The following is a 26,760-nucleotide window of genomic DNA, read 5'->3' as shown; positions in this document are numbered from 1 at the left end:
GCTTTTTAGATTCTATTCTAAAGCAGGGATCATGCAGTTTACCAATGTCTGCACCACAGAGAAAAAAAAGGGAAGACTTAAATTAGAACCAAGAAAAAAAAGTTTTGTTACACTTGAGGATGGCCTCAGCCTCTTAGCACAGTCCACTCAAAATCCCTATTTCTGGGGACTCTTTAAAAGTATAGTATATAGTCTGTGAATTGTGATGAGTAGAAAGTGTAGTCAGTTCCTAGCTTTATTATTCAATTTTCCACTGTTTTGACAAATATTTGAGTGTTTGCCGTTCCCCAGTACTCACGTGGAGTCACTGGGGTGTGAGGGATGAATAGAGCAGCAAGGTCCCCATTTCTGAAGCATACCATATGTGGGGGACAGTAAACAAAATAGGAAAGAACAATCTTGCAGAAATTGGAGGAGAGCTAGCCAGAGCACTGGCTGATGTTAAAACAAATGTACAAAGTTGCTAGTTTTCAATGTGTCAGTATGTCCACTGGATTTCCAATTTTCCTGGGATGATGAGAGTGGTTTAATTAAATAATGAGAAATTATATGACTAATTCCTCTTTAGGGGACTTTGATAAAAAGCTGACTTTCCTTCCTCAAAAAAAAAAAAAAAAATCCATGTAAAACAATTCATTTTCTTTTCTTAATCTTGATTGCACATATTGTTACATTTCACATAGTCTGTTTTTTAGGATGAGCCAGATACAGTAAAGGACCTTCAACTTAGATTAATTAAAGTCCAGGTTTTTCTTCAATTCATCGTGTACTTGAATTGCATTTAAAGTAATTTAATTGAGGTTCGCTTAAGTGCATAGAATTTAAATAAGGCCAACAAACACGTTGAGTGGTCCTGATCTCCACAGGGCACCTGTGGGATTGATTAATTTATCATTCGTATTTCACTTGATTGTTTTTAACAGATGCCAAATTCAATAATCATAATAATTAGTGTTTTGAGTTCTTACCTTGCAAATCAGTTTTAACTATCTCATTTAACCTTATACCAGTCCTATGAAGTGGGTATGATTATTTCAAATCTCCATTTTATGGAGGAGGAAACAAAGTCACAGAGAAGGCAAAGTCCAATCTAGGTCTTCCTCATGTCAAAGCCCCTGTTGTTGTTATTTGCATGTACCAACAGGGGCTGGAAATAACTAGTCTTCCTTAAATATTTTATCCATTAGTATTCATATTCTGGATTTAAATTAATTCTTCATCCCCAGTAAACTCCAGCTTAAACTTTGAATGAATAATTTCATATTTGGTGACAACTTCTAAGATGATAATATTTAATATATTTCTAATGTTTTAAATTATTTGCTTACAGGTAAATTAACTCATAATTTATCAGTTAAACTACAAGTGATTTTTTCTCATGGCACTCATTTTTAAAGAGTTTCCTTCCCTCTATGTAATGGAATGAATTTTCTAATTAAGTTTCTATTTCATTCTGTTTTCACTCTATCATCTTTGGAGGGGAATGTTATTTTTTTTTCTTTGCATTACACTTGCCTTTGTAAATGTTTATTATTTTTCATTAACCACTACCAGTATAAATTCATTTCACTCATGTAATTCAAAACCACAGTATGCTTTCTTAATAAAGAGCAACCTCAGAAAATAAGGCAAGTATGTGGACCTATTACTAATTTATCAAAAAAACTGTCATTTGGAGTCACATTCTATTGATGACAACTTATTTAATAAACTCTCTACATTTAAGAAGTTACTTTTAAGTGCCAGAGAAATAACAAAGACAGCTTTATTGAATATGATATGGCATAGAGGGAAAATCTCATTTTAATGAGCTTGAGGGACAGAAAAATATCATTAGAGTGGAAACATATTGCTTTCAAAATATCACAAAATATTAAAAATGTGTCAAACTTTATTAAGAATATTTCCCTCTATATATACAGATGTTCAAATAAAGGTGATCTTCTCCAATTAAGCCACCTCACACAGTCCCCTGGTTGCTATGCTTGGAAACGTTGCTATGCTGGAGTGTTTCAGAGGCAATGTGCCCTAATGCAGCCATAGATCTTAAGAGTAAGAGGTGACAAATCCAATCTACTTAAATCCAGACATGTATCCAAATCTGCTTCTATAGGTTGTGACCAGAGATTTGATGAGTTATGAATAATTTAAGCATGAAATTCCACTCTACTGATCATTCTTCTTTCTGTCTTTCTTTCCTTTTTTTCTTTTTTCCACTGTTCAGAAATGTTTCCAAGGTATGCATGTGTGAGAGGGAATGAGGAGGGAAAGGAAGGTAATTATATAGGCTGAGCTAAATGCAGAAGAAGAGAAATGATTTAATGAGACATCCTTTATGCCTTGGGTCCTTCTCATAATCATTTTAGATGACACCAAAAATGAAGGCGCCATATTTCAGCCACACTTCCCTTGATCTGATTTTTTATTCCTCATTTGCACATGTAAAATGTGACTGTCGCTGGTCACTATGCCCTTTTATTCTGCCTACCAATTATGTTCAAAACAACACGGAATCATCATTTCCTAAATTACTGAGTCAAACTTTTAAAATACTTTCAACTCTACTTTTTATATTTAGACCTTTTGGGGACATATCACTAACTCATAATATAGCTCTTAGTGAGATATTCATATACGGTAAGGTCTACAAGTAGAATAAACAGTATGAAGCAAGAAAAATATGATGCCTCATACATATATCTCTGTCTTTGGTGCCTACCATGCTCACCATTGGATTCAACTTTTTAAAATTCTATTGAAGTGTAGTTGATTTACAATGTTGTGTTCATTTCTGCTGTACAGAAAAGGGAGTCAGTTATACATATATAGATTCTTTTTCATATTATTTTCCATGTTGGCTTATCAAAGGCTATTGAATAATTCCCTGTGCTATGCAGTAGGACCTTGTTGTTTATCCATTCTATATAGAGTAGTTTGCATCTGCTAATCCCCGACTCCCAATCCTTTCCTTCCCCACTTCTCCTCCCCCTTGGCAATTGCAAGTCTGTTCTCTATGTCTGTGTGTCTGTTTTGTAGATATGTACATTTGAGTCATATTTTAGATTCCACTTATAAGAGATATCATATGGTATTTGTCTTTCTCTTTCTGACTTACTTTGCTTGGTATGATAATCTCTAGGTCCATACATGTTGCTGCAAATGGCATTATTTCATTCTTTTCTATGGCTGAGTAATAGGCGATTGTATATATGTACCCCATCTTCTTTTGGATTCAATCTTTTGAGTAGTGCCTTATGTACAAATAACAGGAATGCTCTCTAGCTTAAGGGTAAGACAGTATCTTATCATCTTATAATTTTATATTTCCTCAATGCCAAGCTCAGCAACTCAGGCATTATTAGGGGCTCTGTTAATATTTTAAGTTTTTCCTTTTTGCTTATCTGTAGATCAGTCTTATCTGGGAGAACTAAAATAATTCAATTAACACATTATCACTAATTAGAGTTCTTTGAGCCTTAAGAAAACTCAGGACAATTAAAGTCAACAGGGAAAAAATAAATAAATAAAGTCAACAGGGAAAAGGTCAAAGAGAAACATTTTAATCCTATTGAATTGGATGTTATATTCAGGGAGGAGGGACATGACTGCTGAAAGGGGAAAAAAAAAATATTGCCCAAAGTAGAAGTGCATAGGATAGAAGGAAAAGTAACTGTTCAATACTTTTTACTTGATACAATTTGATTTTGTCCCAATCTCCCAAAAGGATGTCTGCTAGTGTGATGCCTGACACCCATGAGTTGAGAATGGGAAAAGCTGCAGATTGCAAGGAAAAGCAACTCTAGACAATGACTGAGGAGTTTGGATATACTTTACGTGCCTCTGGCATGAGGTCTTTGAAAGAGGAAAATGGTTTCTCCAAAGTGGGCTTGGCCTAAGTGGTGGCTTTGTGTAGCAATTTATTTTTCAGTGGATCTCAAATCTTCATTTCTTTCCTTAGTCTTAACTCTTTCAGTTTGCATATAACCTACCACTTTAATAGGTTTTCTTTGAAATACGAAATTTTGACTCTTCCAATTTTTTGACTGCTCTGTTTTAAAGTTTTGTTAACGGTGATATGCTGGTTAAAATCCTCCTACTCTATCTTCCTCTCACTTTTTTTTTCTTTTGTAATTAAAATGAAGTCAAAGACTGTAGAATATAGGTTATGGGATCTTGTTTCACAAGAGTCATTCTTATACTCATCTCTAACGTTCTTCATGGTTAGTATTAACGTGGATAGAACAAATGACTAAAAACATCAGTGCTGTTCAAGTCCAATTTCAAGTTTATTTTTAAGTACCTCATGTTGCTTCTCTTCCTTAGTTTAGTTGACCAATTGGCAGTTTTAAAAATAGAGTAGCCTTCTCTTGCTACTCACCATTCCAATCTCAGCTCACCAGACAATCTTTCTTTACTTTTCAAAAATCATTGCTGCAATATTGATAACATAACTATAGCTACAGAATTTAATAAACATTAACGTGTATTGGGCAAGCAGAGGGAAGCTTCTCAAAGGGTTTTACACAACTGGGTTAGTTGAAAGCATCTGGTTACATTTGTGATGATACACATAAGCCAATATTCTTTTTCTTTGATAAAGGATCTGCAGTAGCTTTATAAATATTAACTCCACCCTGAGGTTCAAATTTAATTCTGTTTTTTTCTCTGGGAATAGTTTCTCATAATAGTGATATGAAGTCCATTATATTAGATGAAATAAAAATGTACTGGGGATGTCTAAATCACCTTATTGTTATGTCATAATTCACAGTGAAGAAATTTTGGGGACTTCTGGAGACTGGATACTAAGATATTTGTGTTTTTCCCTAATTTAATTAATGTGTTTGCCTGAGCACTTTCTCTTTTTTCCCTATGAGAGTTTGGTATTATTTAACACAAAGTACTGAAAAATGTTAGTAATATAGTTAAATTGTGCAAATACTTTATTTTTAGTGTGTGACTTCTTTTTTCCTATAATTATTGAGATAAAAATATAACTATATTTTGTTCCTGTCAAGAAACATTCAGTTCCGCATATTTCATAGAAGTCATTTAACTTAGGGAATTCATAGAGAATTCTCTCATTACTGCAATAATGAAGAATTAACCAAAAGGAAAAGATCCTAAGAAATTAGAAGAAATCATTATTACTCATATTACATTATGAGGTTAAAAAAATGAAACCCTAGGTGAATTGAAAAATCACTGGGATAGGCATTCTGAAGGGTAATTTTCTGCAGCACAGAATAACCATGAACCTCAGTGCACGGTAACCTGTTCCACAGCAATTAGAGGTGGGGAGCAATTAGCCAGGACATACTGCTGCTGTAGAGCAAGCAGGGATGGCAGTGAACAGTGACCTTCCTGGTGAAGAATGTCATGAGTCAAAAAATCAAAAACAAACCATGTTGGACACATTGTGAGAAGGACAGCAGGCTCCTGGTCGTTATGTTTGGTGATTCACACTCTTACGTACTTGGCAATACCATAGGAACCACTCAGCTTTCAGTTTTCAGTTATCATTCACTTCTCAGAGAGTAAAAGCAATATTGACACATCTGTCATAACCCCGAAAATATTTGCAATTTCAAAAAGAGTAGAGATAGTGTAGGAACACAACTTTATCATGTGTCAGCCTAGTATATTTATGATTGTGCATCTGTATGTTGACCAATTCCCTGATGGGGAAGCCTGGTCTCCCATTTAAGGGCAGAAAAGCTTGAGAAAACATAACTATTAAAAAATATATATGTAACTCAATCTACAAGAAAGAAAGAGGAACTGTGAGTGTCAGAAATGAAGAGAGAGCTCCAGGTGGGAAAGTTAAGAAGAAACTTAAGCTCTGGGGGAACACAGATATGTCATAACCCAGGTGACAGGAGCCAGGAGCTTAGAGTTTAATTTTCACTGTATAATGAGTCAGAGCTGTGGATGAATCCTTTGTGTGCCTCCAGGAGCCTAGAAGGCCACACGGCCAAGAAGCATGATAGAAATAGACATAAATTCTCCCACCATCTTTAATCTACACTCTTGGGTGGTAAGATAGTCATCCATGAGAAAATGAGTCCTAAACCTGTGAAAGTTGAAGATGTGGGGACCTGCCACCCTGTAAGTTCAGGAATACGAGGGTGATGAAATAAAATGGAAACTGGTCCAGAATCAGTGAAATACCTGGGGCCCCCATTAGGGCAAACGTGAGATGTATTGTAGGCATGGTTTCCCAACCCAGGGTTTCTCAGATACCTACAGAAATCATCACTGAAATTACCCTGACTGAAGAGGAGCTCAAAATCAAAACTAAAAAGCCATCAAATGAGTAAAGAACATCACGGGGCAGAGACATGAAGGAGAGTCAGCAGATACAAGAAACAGGGGATTTAGCCAAGAGAGATTATAGAAAAATCTGTAATGAATTTATAAATATAATAAAATGTTGAAATAGTTAAAAGGAATTACAGATACCATAAAGAAGATTTGATAAAGAACCAAATTGAACTTCTAGAAGTTAAAAATAATGTCATTAAAATATAAAATTCAATGGCCATGTTAAATGTATTAATATACTGTTGAAGAAAAATGTGTCAACCGTCAGGCTTATATGTGGAAACTCTGCCGAATGCAACATAAAGAGATAAAAAATATGACAGGGAATTTTATAGAAATGGAGGATGGATTCAGAAGACCCAACATATATTTAATCAAAGCTCCAAAGAAGAGATTAGATATAATGGGAGAGAGGCAATATTTGAAGTAATTCCTGGAGGATTTTCTGGAAATGAAGAAAGATATGTATTCTCAGAATGAAGGACTACACCAAGCCCCCCAAAAGGATACATAAAAAGAAGTCCATCCTCAGACACATCATAGTGGAATTACAGAATGTCATGGAGAAAAATCTTAAATGCTAAGCAAACGTGAAGACAGATGATCCAAGTTATGAAGTTTACATTGACAGCAGTAACAGAAGTCAGAGCAAGTGGGCAGTCCTCAAAATGCTGGGAAATAATAACTACTACCTCAGAATTCTATGTCCAAGTAAACTCTCATTCAGGATGAGAATAAAATAAAAACATTTTCAGACAAAGCCCAAGACAGGAAGTTCTGAAAAAACTACCAGAGCGTTTACTTCAACAAGAAGGAAACTAAATCCAGAAGAAAGGAGTGAAATTCAGGAGCCAAGGATGATGAAACAATATTAGCCTCCTCTGTAATTGAAAACAATTAAAAACTTTTTTTCATGAAAACTTTATTTTCTAATATGAGTAATTTAATGAAAAAATCTGTTATTTGTTTCATTTTGCTGTACATAAATATAAGTAGTTAACAATGTTGCTAAGTTTGAGTAAAATATGGAGTATACAGAGCATGACATATTACATCACCTTGAAGAATTTTTGATGTCTTACACTAGTACTGTGTTAAGATGCTAAGGAAAAGCAACATAGAAAACATCATATTTACTATTATGTGAGCTGAATAAAAATGTGTAGGAGAAATATTGTAAGGCGATGTACCAAAAGTGTAAAAAAAAATCATTTTTTGGTGGCATAATGATATTTTTTCTTTACTTAATACCTGTCAAAATTCTACAAGGGGTATGTATTATTTTAGCAATAAAAAACTTCAGAATACTTAAAGACATAGATATATAATCTTACTAAATTATGAATTTCACTAAATAAACACTACGTTTATAATTTTGCAGGCAAACCTCGCCTCACCATCTTCTACAGTATCTGAGAGTCAGCTGGTACGTATCCTCTTACTAGACATAGACCTGGTACTTTAGAAAATTCTGATCTTTTAAGACAGCTTTATCTGAACAAATGTGAACTGAGAACAAAATGACTGTATATAAGTTTATTTTCTTACTTGTCTAGTGAAAGTTCACTGATGCTTTACTAAAGCTCCATGTAGTTGTCTTGCAAGTCACAGACATACATAGAAACATATATAGAACTTATTTTCCAGTAACTTGCATCCTAGTAGTGGTGTTAGGATAGAATGGGCAAGGTCAGAAGGAAGATGCCCATGGAGGTTAGAGGCAAGGACTCACTTCCGGATGGGAGAGATCAGAAAAGGGTTCAAGGACAAGGTGCCTTTGATCATGTAGAGTAGGTTCTGGACTTGAGGAAATGAGACATTTCAGACAGGAAGATTAGCATGTGGATGGTCTAGACCAGGGATGAACAATAGAAATATAGTGTGAACCTCAAATACAAGCCACATTTGTAATTTAAAATTTTCTAAGAGCCATGTTAAAAAGTGAAAAGAAACAGGTCATGTTAATTTCAATAATACATTTTATTTATATACATATTATCATTTCAACATATAATCAGTTTAAAATTGAGATTATTTTACATTCTTTTTTTGGGGGTAAAGTCTTTGAAATCTGCTATGTATTTTACATTTATAGCATACCTCAATTCAGGCTAGTCACATTTCAAGGGCCCAACAAGGGGGATGGTGGCTACTGTGTAGGACAACACAGATGTAGTCTCTAGAATCTGTTATTTATAGATAAAAATCTGATTAAGTAGGAAAATTGCTTTTTCTAATAGTGTTTTGTATTATTGTTACAGTGATGAGCAAATTGGAACCATGATATGTTACCTAGATATTACTAAATATTTTCTTTATTATCTTTTAATTTTTATTGGTTATAATTGTAAACTCCTTCAGTAAAAATAAATGAAAATATCTAGTAAAACACTGTGAGACATTAAGAAGACAAAATCAGTTTAATACTGATTTTTCCCCCCATTTTAAGCAATTATTTCTGTGTCCTACATCCATAGCCAGCAAGTCATCTTGTCATTATCTTGCCAAAATGACAATGATATTTTTATTAGTAGTGCTGGAAAATCATAAAAAGTGTAGTTTGACTCTTAAAATAGCACGATTGAAGCAAATGGCTTAGGTATGTTGGTGTTTATACATGCAATGTGTATATGGGTTGTATTTGTGTGTGTGTGCATGTGTGTGTGTGTGAAGTGTTATTTTAGTGTCAGTTGATTTAGAATAGTGGCCAGCAGCATAGGATAGTTGAAAGAATGCTGGAACAGGGCCAGGAGACCCATCTTTTACTTCCTTCTCTGACGCTAACTCCTGGGCTGACAGTGGAGAAGTCAAGAATCTGGGAGACTGGGCTTCAATCTTCTAAATGAACAACAAGACCATTCAATTACACTCTGTCCAAGCCTCTCTAAGTCAGTGAGTCCATGGTTACTAGCTCAGGGGAGCAAAGGAGTTCCATGGAAACAAGAGGTACAATAACATTATGAAGTTGAACAGTTTCTCACTTTAGATGTGGAACTATTGTTACAACGATTTTAATATTTAAAATAATGATATATGTACTTGTTTCTTGAGAGTAATGTGTGAAAATTAAGAAATATTTTGTATACTCAACATAGATACAACAGATTTTAGATGTTGAATGTGTGTGTGTATATATATTATCAGACTGACATATACAGATATATATAGATAAATATCAGTTCTTGACTTAATATTTTAATAAACTATTTCAAAGAAGCAAATATATATAATGATTTCATAAATTAAGACATAGTATAAATGACCCATTGTAAATGTAATAAGTGAACATTTTTGGCCAATCAAATAATTCTATGAATTTGATGTTTGTGTTCTGAGAAAAATACGAAGCGTTGCTTTGACTGACTTTGATGATAATTTTTTTGCATTTACTTTAGACCTTTTCTCTAGAGAGTTCAAGGAATTTCTTACCAAGTTTTAAATTAAGTTTTAATCACAAAATTCACTTGAGATCTAGCTAGGTTTGTGAAGGGATTATTATCAAGCAGGCTATCACACACAAAAAGAACATCTCTTGGATGGATGTAATTATTCAATTCAATCACTGACTTCTACTTTATGATATTAACACTGTATTTACATTCTGTGAATATATAATAGAGTAGAAGTAATTGCATGCAAGGGATGCTATATGGATTTGCTTTTTTAAGGATTTGTAATATTTTCACTCTTAAGCATTGTAATTTATGAATGAATTATATTTTTATGAATGGATTTCCAATATTTGCCATCATAAACTCTCTTCAGGGTTAAGTTCTGAGTAATTTCATTAAATAAGAATGCCTTTGAAAAACAAATATGTATATATACACACACACAGTATGTGTGTGTGTTTATAACATACTATACATATAGATGCCATATAAAAAGTAATTCTGATAGCACACACACATATACATATTGCTTTTTGTTTATATGTGTGTGTACATGTGTATAGCACATAAAAACAAAATTTTGGAGAACACATGATAGATTATAGTTAAATTATGTAAGTAAATATTGTATGTTTTGCATAAAATAAGTAATTAAAATCATTTGACTCCTATTTTAGGGGAGAAATGTAATAAATTGAAGTGAAAATAAATGTTGACTTGCTATGATAGCACAAGCTTAATACAGAAACCATTTTGTTTTTGAGTTTTGGCTTTTTAAGAATATACTGTTTTTTCATATTCTTTCTTCTTCACGTGGCTTAGCTATTTGCTTGTTTACATTGCAACTGTACCCATTAAACACTGGAAGGAAAACAAGAAATATGACCTTGCCCCTTACTCTTAAAATATTTCCACTCTTTACTCTGAAAACCAAATTATGTAGTATTAGGCTCAGAGAGAAGTGTTTTGGGGGTCCTTATGAAACGAGTTCACCATTTTGTGCCTCAGTTTCTCTTCTTCTATTAAATAGTAACGCAGTATATCAAAAGTAGGAGGGACTTAGAGATGAGGATGTTTTAAATACACATCTAGAAAATGGAGGTTGGGACAACTAACCTGTCAATCTGCAGGCGTTATTGTAAGGCTCACATATCATAAAATGTGAAGTTGCCAATGTAGCTCTGTACATATGGGGTGGGGAGACTCTGAAAGTCTCTGAAATATTATCTCTGAGATAAAATGAGTGGCCATTTTTTACAGATAAAGAAACAGAGGGTCACAGAGTTTGAGTAGATCAACTAAGATCAAGGTGTTCGTGGTCATCTTTGTTCCGTGTGACTTTCAAAAGGAATCATTACTGATTTTAGATAATTCAAGGGGAATAAAAAATGCTGATGAAAGAGTTGGGAAATAGGGCCTCTGTGGAAGAGTGACTTCCACCAGGCCCATGTGATCACTTTCTGAAGAGAAGGGGCTGAGTAGGATCAGTTAGGGTCCTGAGGCTTCACAGTTGTGGATAGTGCATCCCCTGGCATCAGAAAGGGAACAAAAGGAAAGGAAGATCCCGGATCTAGGCTGAACCTTCACAAACCTTTCCTAATTCCTGAGCTGACTCATCATAATATTAACAGAGGCTGGTGGGGTCTCTTTTCTCTGGGTAGGAAAACAGGTTGGGCTTTTAAGAAGGGTAAGCACTGGTCTTCCTTGGCAATAGGTAAGGGAACCTGGTTTAGGAGACATTTGGCTTTTGCTTTTGAAATTTCATGCCCTTACAAAATGCTCATTGTTGCCCAAGATGGAATACTGAATCTAGAGAGTACAAAACAATAGATTTAAAAAATAAACCACATGGTTATATATAGGTAAAAGCAAAATGGAGCTTACTGGAACACCGTACAGAAGAGGCGCTTAACCTTGCAGATACTTTGTTCCCAGTTCTGAAAGCCAAGTGATGTGTCCTGTTTTAGTGGTGCATGACTGATCTTTCTAAGGGCCCTTGAGATCTCTGTTGTTCAGAAAATGCAGCCCTGAAAGCTTTTGCATAGAACTAATAATGTCTTCTTCAAACTTGAAGGTGGTTTGTCCTTGACTAATTTTCCTTGACACTACATGCTCAAGTGTTACAGTGTTTATCATGTATGCCTCTTCAGGTCTGAATCATGCTATTTTCTTTTAATTGTTGAAATTTTTCAAACTGGCCAATCTGTGTTGTGTACATTCCAAAAAATAGTTTTGGAGCTGTGAGCTGTGGTTTATAATTATCGAAATCCTGCATATGTTTATTTTAATACAGCTATCATAGTAATTATAAAATATATTTTTGGAAAAAGCTCATCAGATAAGTATTTTCCTGAGTAGTCTAGATCATTTGGTATCAATACTCTGTATTATAAGTGCAAAATCAGGAGAAAGGAAAGGTTTTTTGTTTTTTTTTTTTTTCTTTTCAAGTTCCTTTTATGATAGTTTTTCTTTACAAATTTCTGTCACGCATATGATCTCATTAGATTCACACAATCACATTGTGAGTTAGTATGGCATTAATTGTTATTTCCATTATTCTGATGGAAAAAACCCCAAAGTCTAGATATCTACCATGTGTCAACAGTCCCACAGCTAATGGGTGGTATTAAAAACTGTCTGCCCCCTCCTCCCTAATCTTGGAAGCTTTACTCTGTACTATACTGTTTTGAAATTTGAGATGTTTCTTTGAGTGGAAAAAAAAAGCTTAAGTATTTGCTTCAAGCATTTAATATTTTTTTAAAAAAAGAATTAGAGTTAATAAATTTTTATTAATTGTGAGTGAATCAGCTAAATAATTTAGAAAATACTGCTTTTGTCAACAGTCTTGACTAGGAGAATGTTTTTGAGTTTCTCTGAGCTTGACGCCACAGAAATTCTAAAGAAAAAAAAAATAACACTGGAGAATATAGACAAGACAGAAGCAAATGGCTGAAAGAAGCAGTGAAAGTACTTTCACAAATTCCTTGGACCCATCAAATTAGCTAGACTCACAGAATTTTCTATATGATGTGTTTTATTACTTTCTTGCTGTTTTTTTCTTTTTTTACACGTCTTATTTCTTCAAAAAGATAGAAATAAACCCTTGAAAACTGGGATCCTATTCTTTACTTCTTTTCTTTTCTTATCACATGACTCCAGAGCTTACTCCATCAGTCAAAGGCAATTAAAAACACCAGTCCACTAGTTGGAGTTAATTTATGAAAGACGTGGTTCTAAGAAGGCATTATCCATATAATGGATTCTCTATGTCAGTGTTGGCAGTTAATTTTCAACTTTGATCTCCAGCCAGAAGCAGTACCACTTGTCATAGAATTATGATTATAAGTTCCAAAGGACAGAAACAATATCTATTTTCACAGTGCCCCAGTAGCAATATTCAAGGATAAGTGTCCATTAAAACCTGCCCCCAGGCCCCGAGACTCCACATACTGTATCTCTTGAACTTTTTCTCCCTTAAGACTAATAATAGAGTTAGATGTGATCTCCCAAGTTCCACCCACTCTTGAATTCTCCAAAGAAGATGATATCATTTTCTTCCATGTTAAGACTTATTGCTTACCACTGCAATCAAACAGGGGGAAAAAGAAATGATTTTTAAAAAATAGAGAGAGTTAAAATCTTGCAAAGTCCTTAAAGATGTGGCTTCTGGTCCCTGGTCTTAACTTCCTGTATCATCGGAGATGATAACTTCGGCTTTCTACCTTTCTTATCTCTGAGGGTGGAACTCACCAACTCACATTCATTCTTCTGGTCCCCGGGGGTGAAACGCATGTAGATCTTTAATCTTGTGAAGTTCCTTCTTCCTGGTTATACTGTAATCAAAACGTCAGTCCAGGAAAAATAAGGGGAGACCCATACTGGATCATAGCCAGCATATTGAACTTCTGCCTGTCAATTAGTTTATTCATCCTTCAAATGTCTATTTAGCATCTATTAGGTTCCCAGCACAGTTCTAGGTTGTGGAGTGATAACAGTGAACAAAACAATGATCTCTGGCCTCACAGATCTTAAATACATTCTAGTGGAGGAAGGAAGAAAATAAACATAAACTGAGCTCAGATTGTGTTACGTACTATGGAAAAAAATAGGGTGAGTAAGAGGAGGTGGGGATTGATATTTTATATGGGTCATTAGGGGAAACCTGTCTGCTAATAATGTGGCATTTGAGCAGAGACTTGAAGAATTGAAAGAGAGAGTCCTGGAAAGGGAGAAGAGAGTTCCAGACAAAACAACGAGCAAGTTCAAACTCCCAGAGTAGGGAACACAGTGTGTGCCAGAGTGGAGAGTGAGGGAGAGAGAGGGGCAGTAGCAGGAGACAAGATCGGAAAGGGAGAAGCTGGTTGGGGGGTGAAAGATTAGGTCATATGGAGCCTCGTAGGCATCACCCTGCAGGCATTGTAAGGGGTTGGGTTTTTACTCTAAGTGAGAGGATGAGTCATTAGAGTGCTTTGACTGGAGTCCTGTGGCATGGCTTGATTTACTCAGTGATTGCTCTGTGTTTAACTCACCTGAATTGTGAGCCCTCTGAGTACAAGGGTTATGTCTTATTCATCTGGGTGGACACTGCAGTTCCTGACATAGAATAGGTCTCACTTGGCAGAATGCCTGCAGAGAGCATCTGATAGATGGTCTGATAGAGGGATGTTTCAGAGCTCCAAGACAATGGTTGCTTTGCCTTTAAGGCACTTCAAAAATGTCAAGAATACATATATACATATATGTGTATATATATAACTGAATCACTTTGCTTTACACCTGAAAATAGCACAACATTGTAAATCAACTATACTTCAGTTTTAAAAAAAAGACTTTATCGGTATTGGGCGAACTACTCTTCTCATCAAAGCCAATGGAGAGGAGAGTTGTCCATGATTGTTGGGATCTAGCACTCTTGGAATTGTGTCAAGAAGAATATAAACAGGCACACTCCCCATCCACTAAAAGCCCATATGTACCCCTGGCTCTAATGAGGTTCTCAGATTTTAAAACACGATAACAGAATCACAATATTCTGGTTCCAGTTAAAAATAAAACATCTGCCTACCCTTCTCTGCAATGATAATGCTTTTTTTATGAAGGTGGGGGAAATATTTTACTAGCAAGAATGAAAGATTAACCTTTTTTTTTTTTCCAAATATAGCTCCAAAAGAGGGGGGGAAAGTCTTACATCCAGTGTAAATCAATTATCAGGAGGTTCATCACAATACATTGAAATTTGCTATTTGGAGAACCTTCTCGTTGTTCTTTCTGTGCTCTTTTTGCTGGCTATGGGAGTCATTACCTGTTTTTATTTCTCCACGTAGGCTGGAACGAAAATTATGGTGTTGCTTTCCCTGGCATTGTCAGAATGACATTTGTTTGTATCACTCACGAGTCTAGCTGGATCTGTCGATTCTTTAGCAGCTAAAAAATGAAGGAAGGGCCTCCTCAGGTTAGTTTAGTTGTTATATTGCTGGCAATGATCATCTTAGAATAGCTCACCTTTTTGGAGTCTTCTCACTTGTTAATCTAATTTCCTTTGTTTTTGTTTGGATGCAGACTTAGCAAATTAGGTTTACCAGAATTAGAGGCCCAGTCTACTTGGAGTCTGAAGATACCAGGTGGCTATGAGCAAGGTTGCAGCATAGATTAGGAATTGATAAAGGACAGTCTGTTCTAAGGCTTATGCAATAACTCTGTGTGGTGTGGTTCTTGAGGCGGCAGGAATGTAAATAATCAAATGTGCCATTATTCATTATTAAAGGACCTAATCATGCAGGAGGATTAGGATCCTTTAGTAGACAGTCCAGACAGGTTGAATGGCTTTTTTCCAAGGTCATACAGTCTATTAACACGATTGCAAAAATCAAAATCTACGTCCTTATACTTTCCCCCCACCAATATCATGCTGCTTCTTGGGACTGGATTTTATACCAAGTCCAGAGAAATATCAGTATACATTTTGATGTCTGGTTGTGCAAACTACAGAATCCTTTAGGAGGCTGAATGTAGTGTTTGCGCCCTGCTTAAGGTAAGAAAAACTGGATTTACTAAGACTATTGAAAAGAAAAGTAAAATGACATGTAATGAGTTAACCATGGCCTAAGTCATGAATGTGGCAATTGGCAGTGGAAATAAAACAGAAGCAATGTATTTAGAAGGAATCAAAAACATAAAAATACTAGGACTTTGTTGGTGATTGGCCAGAGGACATTATAGAGAGGTGGGTGTTTAAAAATCATGTTAAGTTTCTCTCTATGCTGTTTCTTTCCCTGTCTCTGTCTCTGGAGTAGGCATCAGAGTAATTAAAATCCTTGGTTTATGACTAGACCTGGATTAAACCTTGACTTGTTCACATATTAACTGCATGGCTTTGGCATGTGACTGATTCTAAGTCTCTCACAGGGTTGTTGATATGGAATTGATGAGATAATCAATTTAAAATATTGAATGTAGTTCCTGTAAGATATGGAATCTGGGTCTATGGGATAATGATGACGTCATTATCTTCAATGAATCCTCAAGTGTTTTGAGGCTGGTTTCAAAGCATGTGGAATGGTATGAACAAGGTTCAGAGGCTGCCATAAACAGGATTGATCAGTGTACCATGGTTTATGGAGAGTACCTGAGGCTCAGAATTGGGCCAACAAGGTTTGAGTTTCAATTTGACCAAAGGCCGAGACACAGTTAGGTATGGAGGGTATGGTTAAAGGTTATAGGGCAGGAAGTGTGAACAATGTCAAAGGCAAACTATATTTAGTCTTCCTTTGCCTGGAGTTGGCTTTCCTGTCCATTAAATGCTGGCTGGTAAGTGACAGCAAGTTATGGTGTGGAAGAAAAAACAGGACTAAGGAAAGATGTAAGGAATATAATGGAAGAATTGGGGCAACTGTACTGAGACCAAATAAGCAAAGTAGAAGGAGGAAAATTCAGAGATTTCAGGTAGACCAAAGCCTAGGAACACAGAGACCAAGAAAAGCGCAGGGGGAAATAGAGGAAATAGGGAAAGAATCCTTGTTCAATTGCCAGACAACTGTCAAATCGAGGAAATTCACAGCAACAAAAAGCATCAAACCTGGTAGAGAAATAAGCATGAAGCGTCAGTAACTGATTCTGATATTAAAACTACTTGATATCCAGCCAACCAGAGGACTGTCTTTTCTGGATTCACCTTGGAGGAGGATGATCCCAAGAGAGATAATCTGAGTGGAAATTTCCAGGTCAGGATGACCCAAAACATCCACCTGCTAGCAATGCAGGAACCAGGGCATCAAGTTTCTCTGGCAGGGGGATTCTTACAGCATATCAAGTTCTTCTGGTCAGATTTCTTCCCTCTGCTTTTATCTTTTTGCTGGTGCCGCCAAACTTAGTTTCTAAACTTCCATGTTGGTTTTAGAACCTGGTAAGCCCTGAGTACCGGAGTTGTACTGGTTTCCTGCTTCCCAAAGGAGCAGGAGAGAAGGTACAGGAGTAGAAGCAGCAGGAAGGAGAAATGAAACAGGAAGTCACGTGGAAAAGAGAGACAGGAAATCTGGACAGTTTCGGATCATGACCCAGGTATCAGCTGTCCCCTATGACAGGTAGCTGTAGAAATCAACAGCTGCTTGAGCTTTGTTCTCGTGCTGAGTTCATTGGAGGATATTACTCTCATATGTATACTCAACTGTGTGACTTCATGCATAATTGGTTGTTCCTTGCTCATCTTTTCCCCTGGAGAGAAATCAGAGTTTCCTAAGTGGGAGATATTTCCATGCCTGGGGAAGATAGAGATTTTTCTCAATCTTTATTCCCCCAGTTGGCATAGATATGAAAGCCATCTGGGAAAATATGGGTTGAAAAAAAGTATTGCAGAGTGGCATTTATTCAAGACTCAAAACATAAATGTGGCTTATAGGGCAGAGAGATAGATGTCCTCCCTTAAGGCTTAACTCGAGAGCATCAGCACAGACTGAGGAGAACTAATTTACTATTTTCTGAAAGGAAATGGGCTGGAGAAGAATGATTACAGCAAAATGCTCAAACAGAAAAAGCATCACAATTTTTTACTGAATTCTTGTTTGGGATTTTTTTGTAAACTTATCAATCATTTTGTGACATTTTACAGTGTAACAAGATGTTGGTGTTTGTGAAACATCATTTTGAAATTGCCCCAAACTAGATTCCTCTCTCTCTCTCTCATCAGACTGACATTGGGTGCAAATTCACGAATCTGAAATGACTGGTCTATTCACTCAAATTCTTTTGATTGCAAGTTATAGAAGTCAAACTGAGTTGGAAAAATAAAAGGGAATTTTGTGTAAAAGAAAAGGAAAATCTTAGGGAGCCTCAGAGAAGAAATTCAGCTGGGTCCCAGGAATGTTTTGGAATTCAATTCTGGAAAGCCCTCAAGTGTGTCTCTTCTCCATACACTTTGCTGTATTTTTCTTGATCTCATCAGATCGGCTTTTATGGCAGATTAAGTCTTTCCTATAGCTCCCAAATCCACGTGTTATAATTTCAGTCTCCCAGCGTGGCCGCAGAGCAGTTTAAAGCAGTGTTCCATATTTATGGAAGAGAACATCTGTTTGCTACCCAGCCCCCAGCCCCTATGTGTCAGAAAGCCACCCTTTGTTTCATCATACACAGTCTGAACATGGCTTCTGGGATTTTAGGGTTTCCAGAAAAAGAAAATTGTTTTGGGCTTGTTGGATTGTACTAGATTCGTCTATCCTATCATGCCCCAAATGAGTATGCTGCCTGGCACCGAGGATGCTCTCAATAAATATTTGTCAAATGAAATATTTATTGACTGTATACGCTGGCAAGGATATAGGAACATGTTTGACTAGAAAAATGAAGATGTTTTTGCATTTTGAACATCATAATAGTAGATCTTAATGAGTTGATTGTGCTGTAACAGGTAACTAAAACTAGTTACATTAGTTAAAAATCATTTGATTTCTAGCTGTTTTTATGTATTTATAAAATTATTTTAAAATAAAAAAAATTGCTGTGAGATCATATGAATGACTTAATATACATATGTATTCATTATAATAGTATTTTTTCCTTTATTTTAAAAAAATTGATATTCATGAAGACGAAGCCTGGAGTAATTCGCCCTGTACCTATAAAATCCAAAATATTACTGAAAAAAGAGGAGGAAGTCTATGAACCCAACCCTTTCAGTAAATACCTGGAAGAGCACAGTGACTTCTTTTCTGAGCAGGTGAGTGTGCATATGAGAAAGTCTTTGATATTTGGATAAATAACTGTACAAAATATAGAGATGCCTCTATGAATATGATGAGTGCAAGAAAATGTTTGTGATTAGAATATCCTTAGTAATAAAAAAGATCTATTTTTTACATAATAAAACAATTCTTAAGTATTTTCAGGATGATATTTTGAAGTATTTAAATGCTTTTTCCTAAAATTTTTCTACCTAGTGCTGGTATTGTTTGGGGGACCAAGATATTACTTCCTATAAAGACATCATGGAGTCACTGATTAAATGAGTCATATAGTTGTGGAATTCTTATTGCTAAAATCCTCCTTCCTTCTGAAGCAATGCAATGCTTTAGGTTTGGTATATTAGTACATTTGACAGAAGATCTATTGTTTGGATTCATATCAACATAATAGAGATGATGTGATACGCTAGATTGAGTGTTACTAGATAGGGAATAAGGGCTTAAGTTATTTTAAGGCATCATTGTTTTTTTGGTTTATGTGCAAAAAAGGTATACTATCTTCCCCTTTTATATCCTATATGTTGAAGAAGGTATAATGGAAGGTTGTTGATGGTGCTTTATAAGATATTCAGGAAAAACATGAAAATACACATTTATGCAATATAAAATTTCATAAATTATCTCAAAGGAAAACCTTACATCTTTATTTGTCTTCTTCAAATGCAACAAAGAGACATGGGTTATATATTTTATATCTCAAACATTATTATATGCTTCAGCAATGCAAGCAATCCAGAAATCTTTGTGGATACAACCAGGATATGCAAGATCACCACCACATTTGGTAATCTATAATAGAATAGACTTGCAAAAGAACGTAAGGTGCTATACTCTTTTTAAAGTTCAGTTTGAAAATGATAACTAACAATATTCTTGAAAATAGAAATTACGGTCATATTTGTGAAACATAAGAAATATCTCGGGCTTCCCTGGTGGTGCAGTGGTTGAGAGTCCGCCTGCTAATGCAGGCGACACGGGTTTGTGCCCCGGTCCGGGAAGATCCCACATGCCGCGGAGCGGCTGGGCCCGTGAGCCATGGCCGCTGAGCCTGCGCGTCCGGAGCCTGCGCTCCGCAACGGGAGAGGCCACAACAGTGAGAGGCCCGCATACCGCAATAAACAAATAAATAAATAATTTTAAAAAACACTAAAAAGAAAGAAAGAAATATCTCATCTCGTATTATACTAGCTCTATGACACTGAGCAAGGTATTTCATCTCGCTCAGTTTGCATCTTAATGCATAAAATGAGGCATTCAGAAGAGGTACTTTTTAAGGATCCTTCAAATTCTAAAATCTGGGTTTTTTAAAATCTAAGAACTGTAAGGAGGCTAAATGCCTTGAAAAAGTTCATTATAAATACTTTCTCATGCATAGCTACAGTTTTTATTTATAAAATGGAGATGATATTTTCTGCTTATTTATATATGCTTTGTGAAGACTGATAGGATTTCAATAAGTTAAACATTTTTAGGAGACACTAATATCATTGAAAATGATAATTAGAGGCAATTATTCTCATTTTATAGAATAAAATGGAGCCTCAATTAATTAAATTAAATAGGGAAATCTTATTGATATATAAGGTGTGTTCACTAAATCTGCGCATAAAAGAAATGGAAATTCCTGTTTGGAAAGCATATTTCCATCATCAATGAAAATATTCATTAGATATCTATTGCTTATATGACACTGATATTTTAGAGGCTTAATGTGACATTTTAGACAGTATGGGATTATTATAAAAATTTATAAAAGTAATCTAGTGTTATATGACAAAAGTGCTAACAGTTAAAATAAATTTCACATATTATCCGTGCAACATATTCTTCAAATATGATCTAATGCTGTAAAATAAAAATTTTGTTCTTTTGTATTAGCATAATTTTAAATTTATGCATTTTACCTTAAACAAGATTCTTTGTAGAATGTCAAGTTAATCTACCTATAATTTATCACAATTCACTGTCCTCTGGAACGATAAACTCCATTTTCAGGTGTAGGACATTCTTTTCATTAAAAGGAGTTGCCAGTTCTTTTCATAGCTTTTCCTGACTATATAGCAAGTTTAAAACTCTGTTTATGTACATCATAAACCTATGTATTTTCAGATAATTTGTAGAAAATTTGAGTTCTTTTCCAAGTATTTTGGTGGCTCATAGACTTATTTATATTTTCTTTCTATCAGTTTATTCTTGTGTATATCACAACTTTTGTGTCAGCAGACTGTCAGAATTGAAAGAAATCTAGCAGAGCACTTAAAAGTGAATTCCAGACCTTCCCTGGTCTTATTTATTTACCTTGCAGGAGAGGAATAATGAATATACTAGGAAACTGGGAAACTGCATACACTATCAACTGGTCTCTACATGGAGCTATAACCACCACTTCATTGTGGCCAGAATCTACAATGGAGGCAGATACAAAAGACAGTTCACAAGCATAAATGAAAGCTCCTTAAATGATGAATTGAGTAATAACAATTTATGATCTCAGCATGGCTACTTCATCAGAACTTAACTCAAATTCAGTTCTGGTAGCTGTTGCATTCTCTTCTGCTGCAGCCACAGAATAAATTGAATGGTTCCAAACTCAGTTGATCTCACCACCCACCCATGTAATGGAAAATTCTTTAGGCTGACAGTTGAGCCAAACTTAAACAGCTCACATTCACTGATCTGCCCTGTCCTGGGGACAGTCCCACATGACAGGAGATGTTGGATAGGATTGTTAAATCCATGAATTTTCCCTAGCAGCTTCACTGCCATAAAATATGATTTCAAAACTTTCTGTTACAAAATGTTACACACCAAAGATGATGAGACCAGACAAAAATGTATTTACTGTAGCATAAGAAGGTACAATCAGGCAGACTTTTGAACTTAAAATGAACTGAAAAGATGCCTGGAGATAGCCCCTGAGTACTAAAAGCAAAGTTTGAAACCAAATGCTTAATCAAGTAATTGAAACTTATTAATCAACTACTTTTACATAAAAATGGCATAGGCTGGGAAGCATCATTCTATTTTTTTAAAATTTAACACCTTTACTAGAGTATAATTGCTTTACAATGGTGTCTTAGTTTCTGCTTTATAAAAAAGTGAATCAGCTATACATATACGTATATCTTCATAACTCCTCTCTCTTGCATCTCCCTCCCACCCTCCCTATCCCACCACTCTAGGTGGTCACAAAACACTGAGCTGATCTCCCTGTGCTATGCAGCTGCTTCCCACTAGCTGTCTACTTTACATTTGGTAGTATATAAAAGTCCATACCACTTTCTCACTTCATCCCAGCTTACACTTGCCCCTCCTGATGTCCTCAAGTTCATTCTCTACGTCTGTGTCTTTATTCCTGTCCTGATCCTAGGTTCATCAGAACCATGTGGTTTTTTTTTTTTTTTAGATTCCATAATATGTGTTAGCATGCAGTATTTGTTTTTCTCTTTCTGACTTACTTCACTCTATATGACAGACTCCAGGTCCATCCACCTCACTACAAATAACTCAATTTCATTTCCTTTTATGGCTGAGTAATATTCCATTGTATACATATACCACATCTTCTTTAACCATTCATCTGTTGATGGACACTTAGGTTGCTGCCATGTCCTGGCTATTGTAAATAGAGCTGCAATGAACATTGTGGTACATGACTCCTTTTGACTTATGGTTTTCTCAGGGTATACGCCCAGTAGTGGGATTGCTGGGTCATATGGTAGTTCTATTTTTAGTTTTTTGAGGAACCTCCATACTGTTCTCCATAGTGGCTGTATCAATTTACATTCCCACCAACAGTGCAAGACGGTTCCCTTTTCTCCGTACCCTCTCCAGAATTTACTGTTTGTAGATTTTTTGATGATGGCCATTCTGACTGGTGTGAATTGATGCCTCACTGTAGTTTTGATTTGCCTTTCTTTAATGATTAGTGATGTAGAGCATCCTTTCATGTATTTGTTGGCAATCTGTATATCTTCTTTGGAGAAATGTCTATTTAGATCTTCTGCCCATTTTTGGATTGGGTTGTTTGTTTTTTTGATATTGAGTAGCAATATATTGAGTAGCATGACCTACTTGGAATTTTGGAGATTAATCCTTTGTCAGTTGTTTCATTTGCAAATATTTTCTCCCATTCTGAGGGTTGTCTGTTTTGTTTATGGTTTCCTTTGCTGTGCAAAAGCATTTGAGTTTCGTTAGGTCCATTTGTTTATTTTTGTTTTTATTTCCATTTCTCTAGGAGATGGGTCAAAAAGGATCTTGCTGTGATTTGTCATAGAGTGTTCTCCCTATGTTTTCCTCTAAGAGTTTTATAGTGTGTGGCCTTACATTTAGGTCTTTAATCCATTTTGAGTTTATTTTCATGTATGGTGTTAAGGAGTGTTGTAATTTCTTTCTTTTACATGTAGCTGTCCAGTTTTCCCAGCACCACTTATTAAAGAGGCTATCTTTTCTCCACTTTGTATTCTTGCATCTTTTATCAAAGATAAGGTGACCATATGTTCATGGGCTTATCTCTGGGATTTCTATCCTTTTCCATTGATCTATATTCTGTTTTTGTGCCAGTACCATACTGTCTTCATTACTATAGCTTTGTAGTATAGTCTGAAGTCAGGGAGCCTGATTCTTCCAGCTCTGTTTCACTTTCTCAACATTGCTTTGTCTATTTGAGGTCTTTTGTGTTTCCATACAAATTGTAAAATTTTTTGTTCTACTTCTGTGAAAAATGCCATTGGTAGTTTGATAGGGATTGCATTGAATCTGTAGATTGCTGTGAGTAGTATAGTCATTTTCACAATGTTGATTCTTCCCATCCAAAAACATGGTATATCTCTCCATCTGTTTGTATCATCTTTAATTTATTTCATCAGTGTCTCATAGTTTTCTGCATACAGGTCTTTTTTCTCCTTAGGTAGGTTTATTCCTAGGTTTTTTATTCTTTTTGTTGCAATGATAAACGGGAGTTTTCCTTAATTTCTCTTTCAGATTTTTCATCATTAGTGTATAGGAATGCAAGAGATATCTGTGCATAAATTTTGTACCCTTCTACTTTGCCAAATTCATTGATTAGCTCTAGCAGTTTTCTTGTGACATCTTTAGAATTCTCTATGTATATTATTATGTCATCTGCAAACAGTGACAGCTTTACTTCTTCTTTTCTGATTTGTATTCCATTTATTTCTTTTTCTTTTCTGATTGCTGTGGCTAAAACTTCCAAAACTATGTTGAATAATAGTGGTGAGAATGGACAACCTTGTCTTGTTCCTGATCTTAGAGGAAATGGCTTCAGGTTTTCACCATTGAGAACGATGTTGGCTGTGAGTTTGTCACATACGTCAATATACAGCCTTAATTATATTGATATAAGCTCCCTCTATGCCTACTTTCTGGAGGAGTTTTATCATAAATGGGTGTTGAATTTTGTAGAAAGCTTTTTCTGCATCTATTGAGATGATCATATGATTCTTCTCCTTCAATTTGTTAATATGGTTTATTCCATTGATTGATCTGAGTATATTGAAAAGTCCTTGCATTCTTGAGAAAAAGCCCACTTGATCAGGGTGTATGATCCTTTTAATGTGCTGTTGGATTCTGTTTGCTAGTATTCTGTTGAGGACTTTTACATCTATGTTCATCAGTGATATTGGCCTGTAGTTTTCTTTGTGACATCTGCATCTGGTTTTGGTATCAGGGTGATGGTGGTCTCGTAGAATGAGCTTGGGAGTGTTCCTCCCTCTGCTGTATTTTGGAAGAGTTTGAGAAGGATAGGCATTAGCTCTTTCCTAATGTTTGATAGAATTCACCTGTGAAGCCATCTGGTCCTGGACTTTTGTTTGTTGGAAGATTTTTAATCACAGTTTCAATTTCATTACTTGTGGTTGGTCTGTTTATATTTTCTATTTTTTCCTGGTTCAGTCTCAGAAGGTTGTGCTTTTCTACGAATTTGTCCATTTCTTCCAGGTTGTCCATTTTATTGGCATATAGTGGCTTGTAGTAATCTCTTATGATCTTTTCTATTTCTGCAGTGTCAGTTGATACTTCTCCTTTTTCATTTCTAATTCTATTAATTTTAGTCTTCTCCCTTTTTTTCTTGATGAGTCTGGCTAATGGTTTATCAATTTTGATTATCTTCTCAAAGAACCAGCTTTTAGTTTTATTGATCTTTGCTATAGCTTCCTTCATTTCGTTTTCATTTATTTCTCATCTGATCTTTGTGCTGTCTTTCCTTCTGCTAACTCTGGGGATTTTTTGTTCTTCTTTCTCTAATTACATTTGGTGTAGATTTAGGTTGTTTATTTGAGATGTTTCTTGTTTCTTGAGGTAGGATTGTATTGCTATAAACTTCCCTCTTAGAACTTATTTTGCTATATCCCATAGGTTTTGGGTCATCATGTTTTCATTGTCATTTGTTTGTAGGTATTTTTTGATTTCCTCTTTGATTTCTTCAGTGATCTCTTGGTTATTAAGTAGTGCATTGTTTAGCCTCCACGTCTTTGTAATTTTTACAGATTTTTTTCCTATAATTGATAAGTAGTCTCATAGCATTGTGGTAAGAAAAGATAGTTGATACAATTTCAATTTTCTTAAATTTACCAAGACTTGATTTGTGACCCAAGATATGATCTATCCTGGAGAGTGTTCCATGAGCCCTTGAGAACAAAGTGTATTCTGTTGTTTTTGGATGGAATGTCCTATAAATATCAATTAAGTCCATCTTGTTTAATGTATCATTTAAAGCTTGTGTTTCCTTATTTATTTTCATTTTGGATGATATTTCCATTGGTGAAAGTGGTGTGTTAAAGTCCCCTACTATGACTGTGTTACTGTCGATTTCCCATTTTGGTTGTTAGCATTTGCCTTATGTATTGAGGTGTTCCTATGTTGGGTGCATAAATATTTAGAATTGTTACATATTCTTCTTGGATTGATCCCTTGATCATTATGTGGTGTCCTTCTTTGTCTCTTGTAATAGTCTTTGTTTTAAAGTCTATTTTGTCTGATATGAGAATTGCTACTCCAGCTTTCTTTTGATTTCCATTTGCATGGAATATCTTTTTCCATCCCTTCACTTTCAGTCTGTATGTGTCCCTAGGTCTGAAGTGGGTGTCTTGTAAACAGCATATATATGGGTCTTATTTTGTATCCATTCAGCCAGTCTGTGTCTTTTGATTGGAGCATTTAATCCATTTACATTTAAGGTAATTATCAATATGTATGTTCCTATTACCATTTTCTTAATTGTTTTGGGTTTGTTCTTGTAGGTCTTTTCCTTCTCTTGTGTTCCTGCCTAGAGAAGTTCCTTTAGCATCTGTTGTAAAGCTGTTTTGGTGGTGCTGAATTCTCTTAGCTTTGGCTTGTCTGTAAAGGTTTTAATTTCTCTGTCTAATCTCAATAAGATTCTTGCTGGTTAGAGTATTCTTGGTTGTAGGTTTTTCCCTTTCATCACTTTAAATATGTCCTGTCATTCCCTTCTGGCTTGCAGAGTTTCTGCTGATTCGCTTGTATGTTATTTGCTTTCTTTCTCTTGCTGTTTTTAATATTTTTTCTTTATATTTAATCTTTGATAGTTTGATTAATATGTGTCTTGGCCTGTTTCTCCTTGGATTTTACTGTATGGGACTCTCTGTGCTTCCTGGACTTGATTGACTATTTCCTTTCCCATATTAGGGAAGTTTTCAACTCTAATCTTTTCAAATATTTTCTCAGTCCCTTTCTTTTTCTCTTCTTTTTCTGAGACCCCTATAATTTGAATGTTGGTGCATTTAAAGTTGTCCCAGATGTCTCTAAGACTGTTCTCAATTCTTTTCATTCTT

General features: G+C 35.4%; 1 protein-coding gene across 50 annotated transcripts in view; it reads left to right on the top strand.

Annotated features, from left to right (window-relative positions):
• Positions 1-26,760, top strand: part of MLIP (muscular LMNA interacting protein) — a 269,496-nt gene that overhangs the window by 178,678 nt on the left and 64,058 nt on the right. For all 50 annotated transcript variants that reach the window (XR_010835034.1, XR_010835031.1, XR_010835033.1 and 47 more), the window contains 2 exons: positions 7,706-7,750; positions 18,796-18,924. Coding sequence is in view for 44 of the 50 variants with exons in the window: in XM_067005978.1 (XP_066862079.1) it covers positions 7,706-7,750; positions 18,796-18,924 (174 nt within the window). In the remaining 6 variants the exon portion in view is untranslated. The remainder of the gene's footprint in view (positions 1-7,705; positions 7,751-18,795; positions 18,925-26,760) is intronic.

Source organism: Kogia breviceps, chromosome 10 (assembly GCF_026419965.1).
Source record: "Kogia breviceps isolate mKogBre1 chromosome 10, mKogBre1 haplotype 1, whole genome shotgun sequence".
Classification (NCBI taxonomy): Eukaryota; Metazoa; Chordata; class Mammalia; order Artiodactyla; family Physeteridae; genus Kogia; species Kogia breviceps.
The sequence above is the reverse complement of the archived record's forward strand: the minus strand, read 5'-3'. Positions and strand labels throughout refer to the sequence as shown.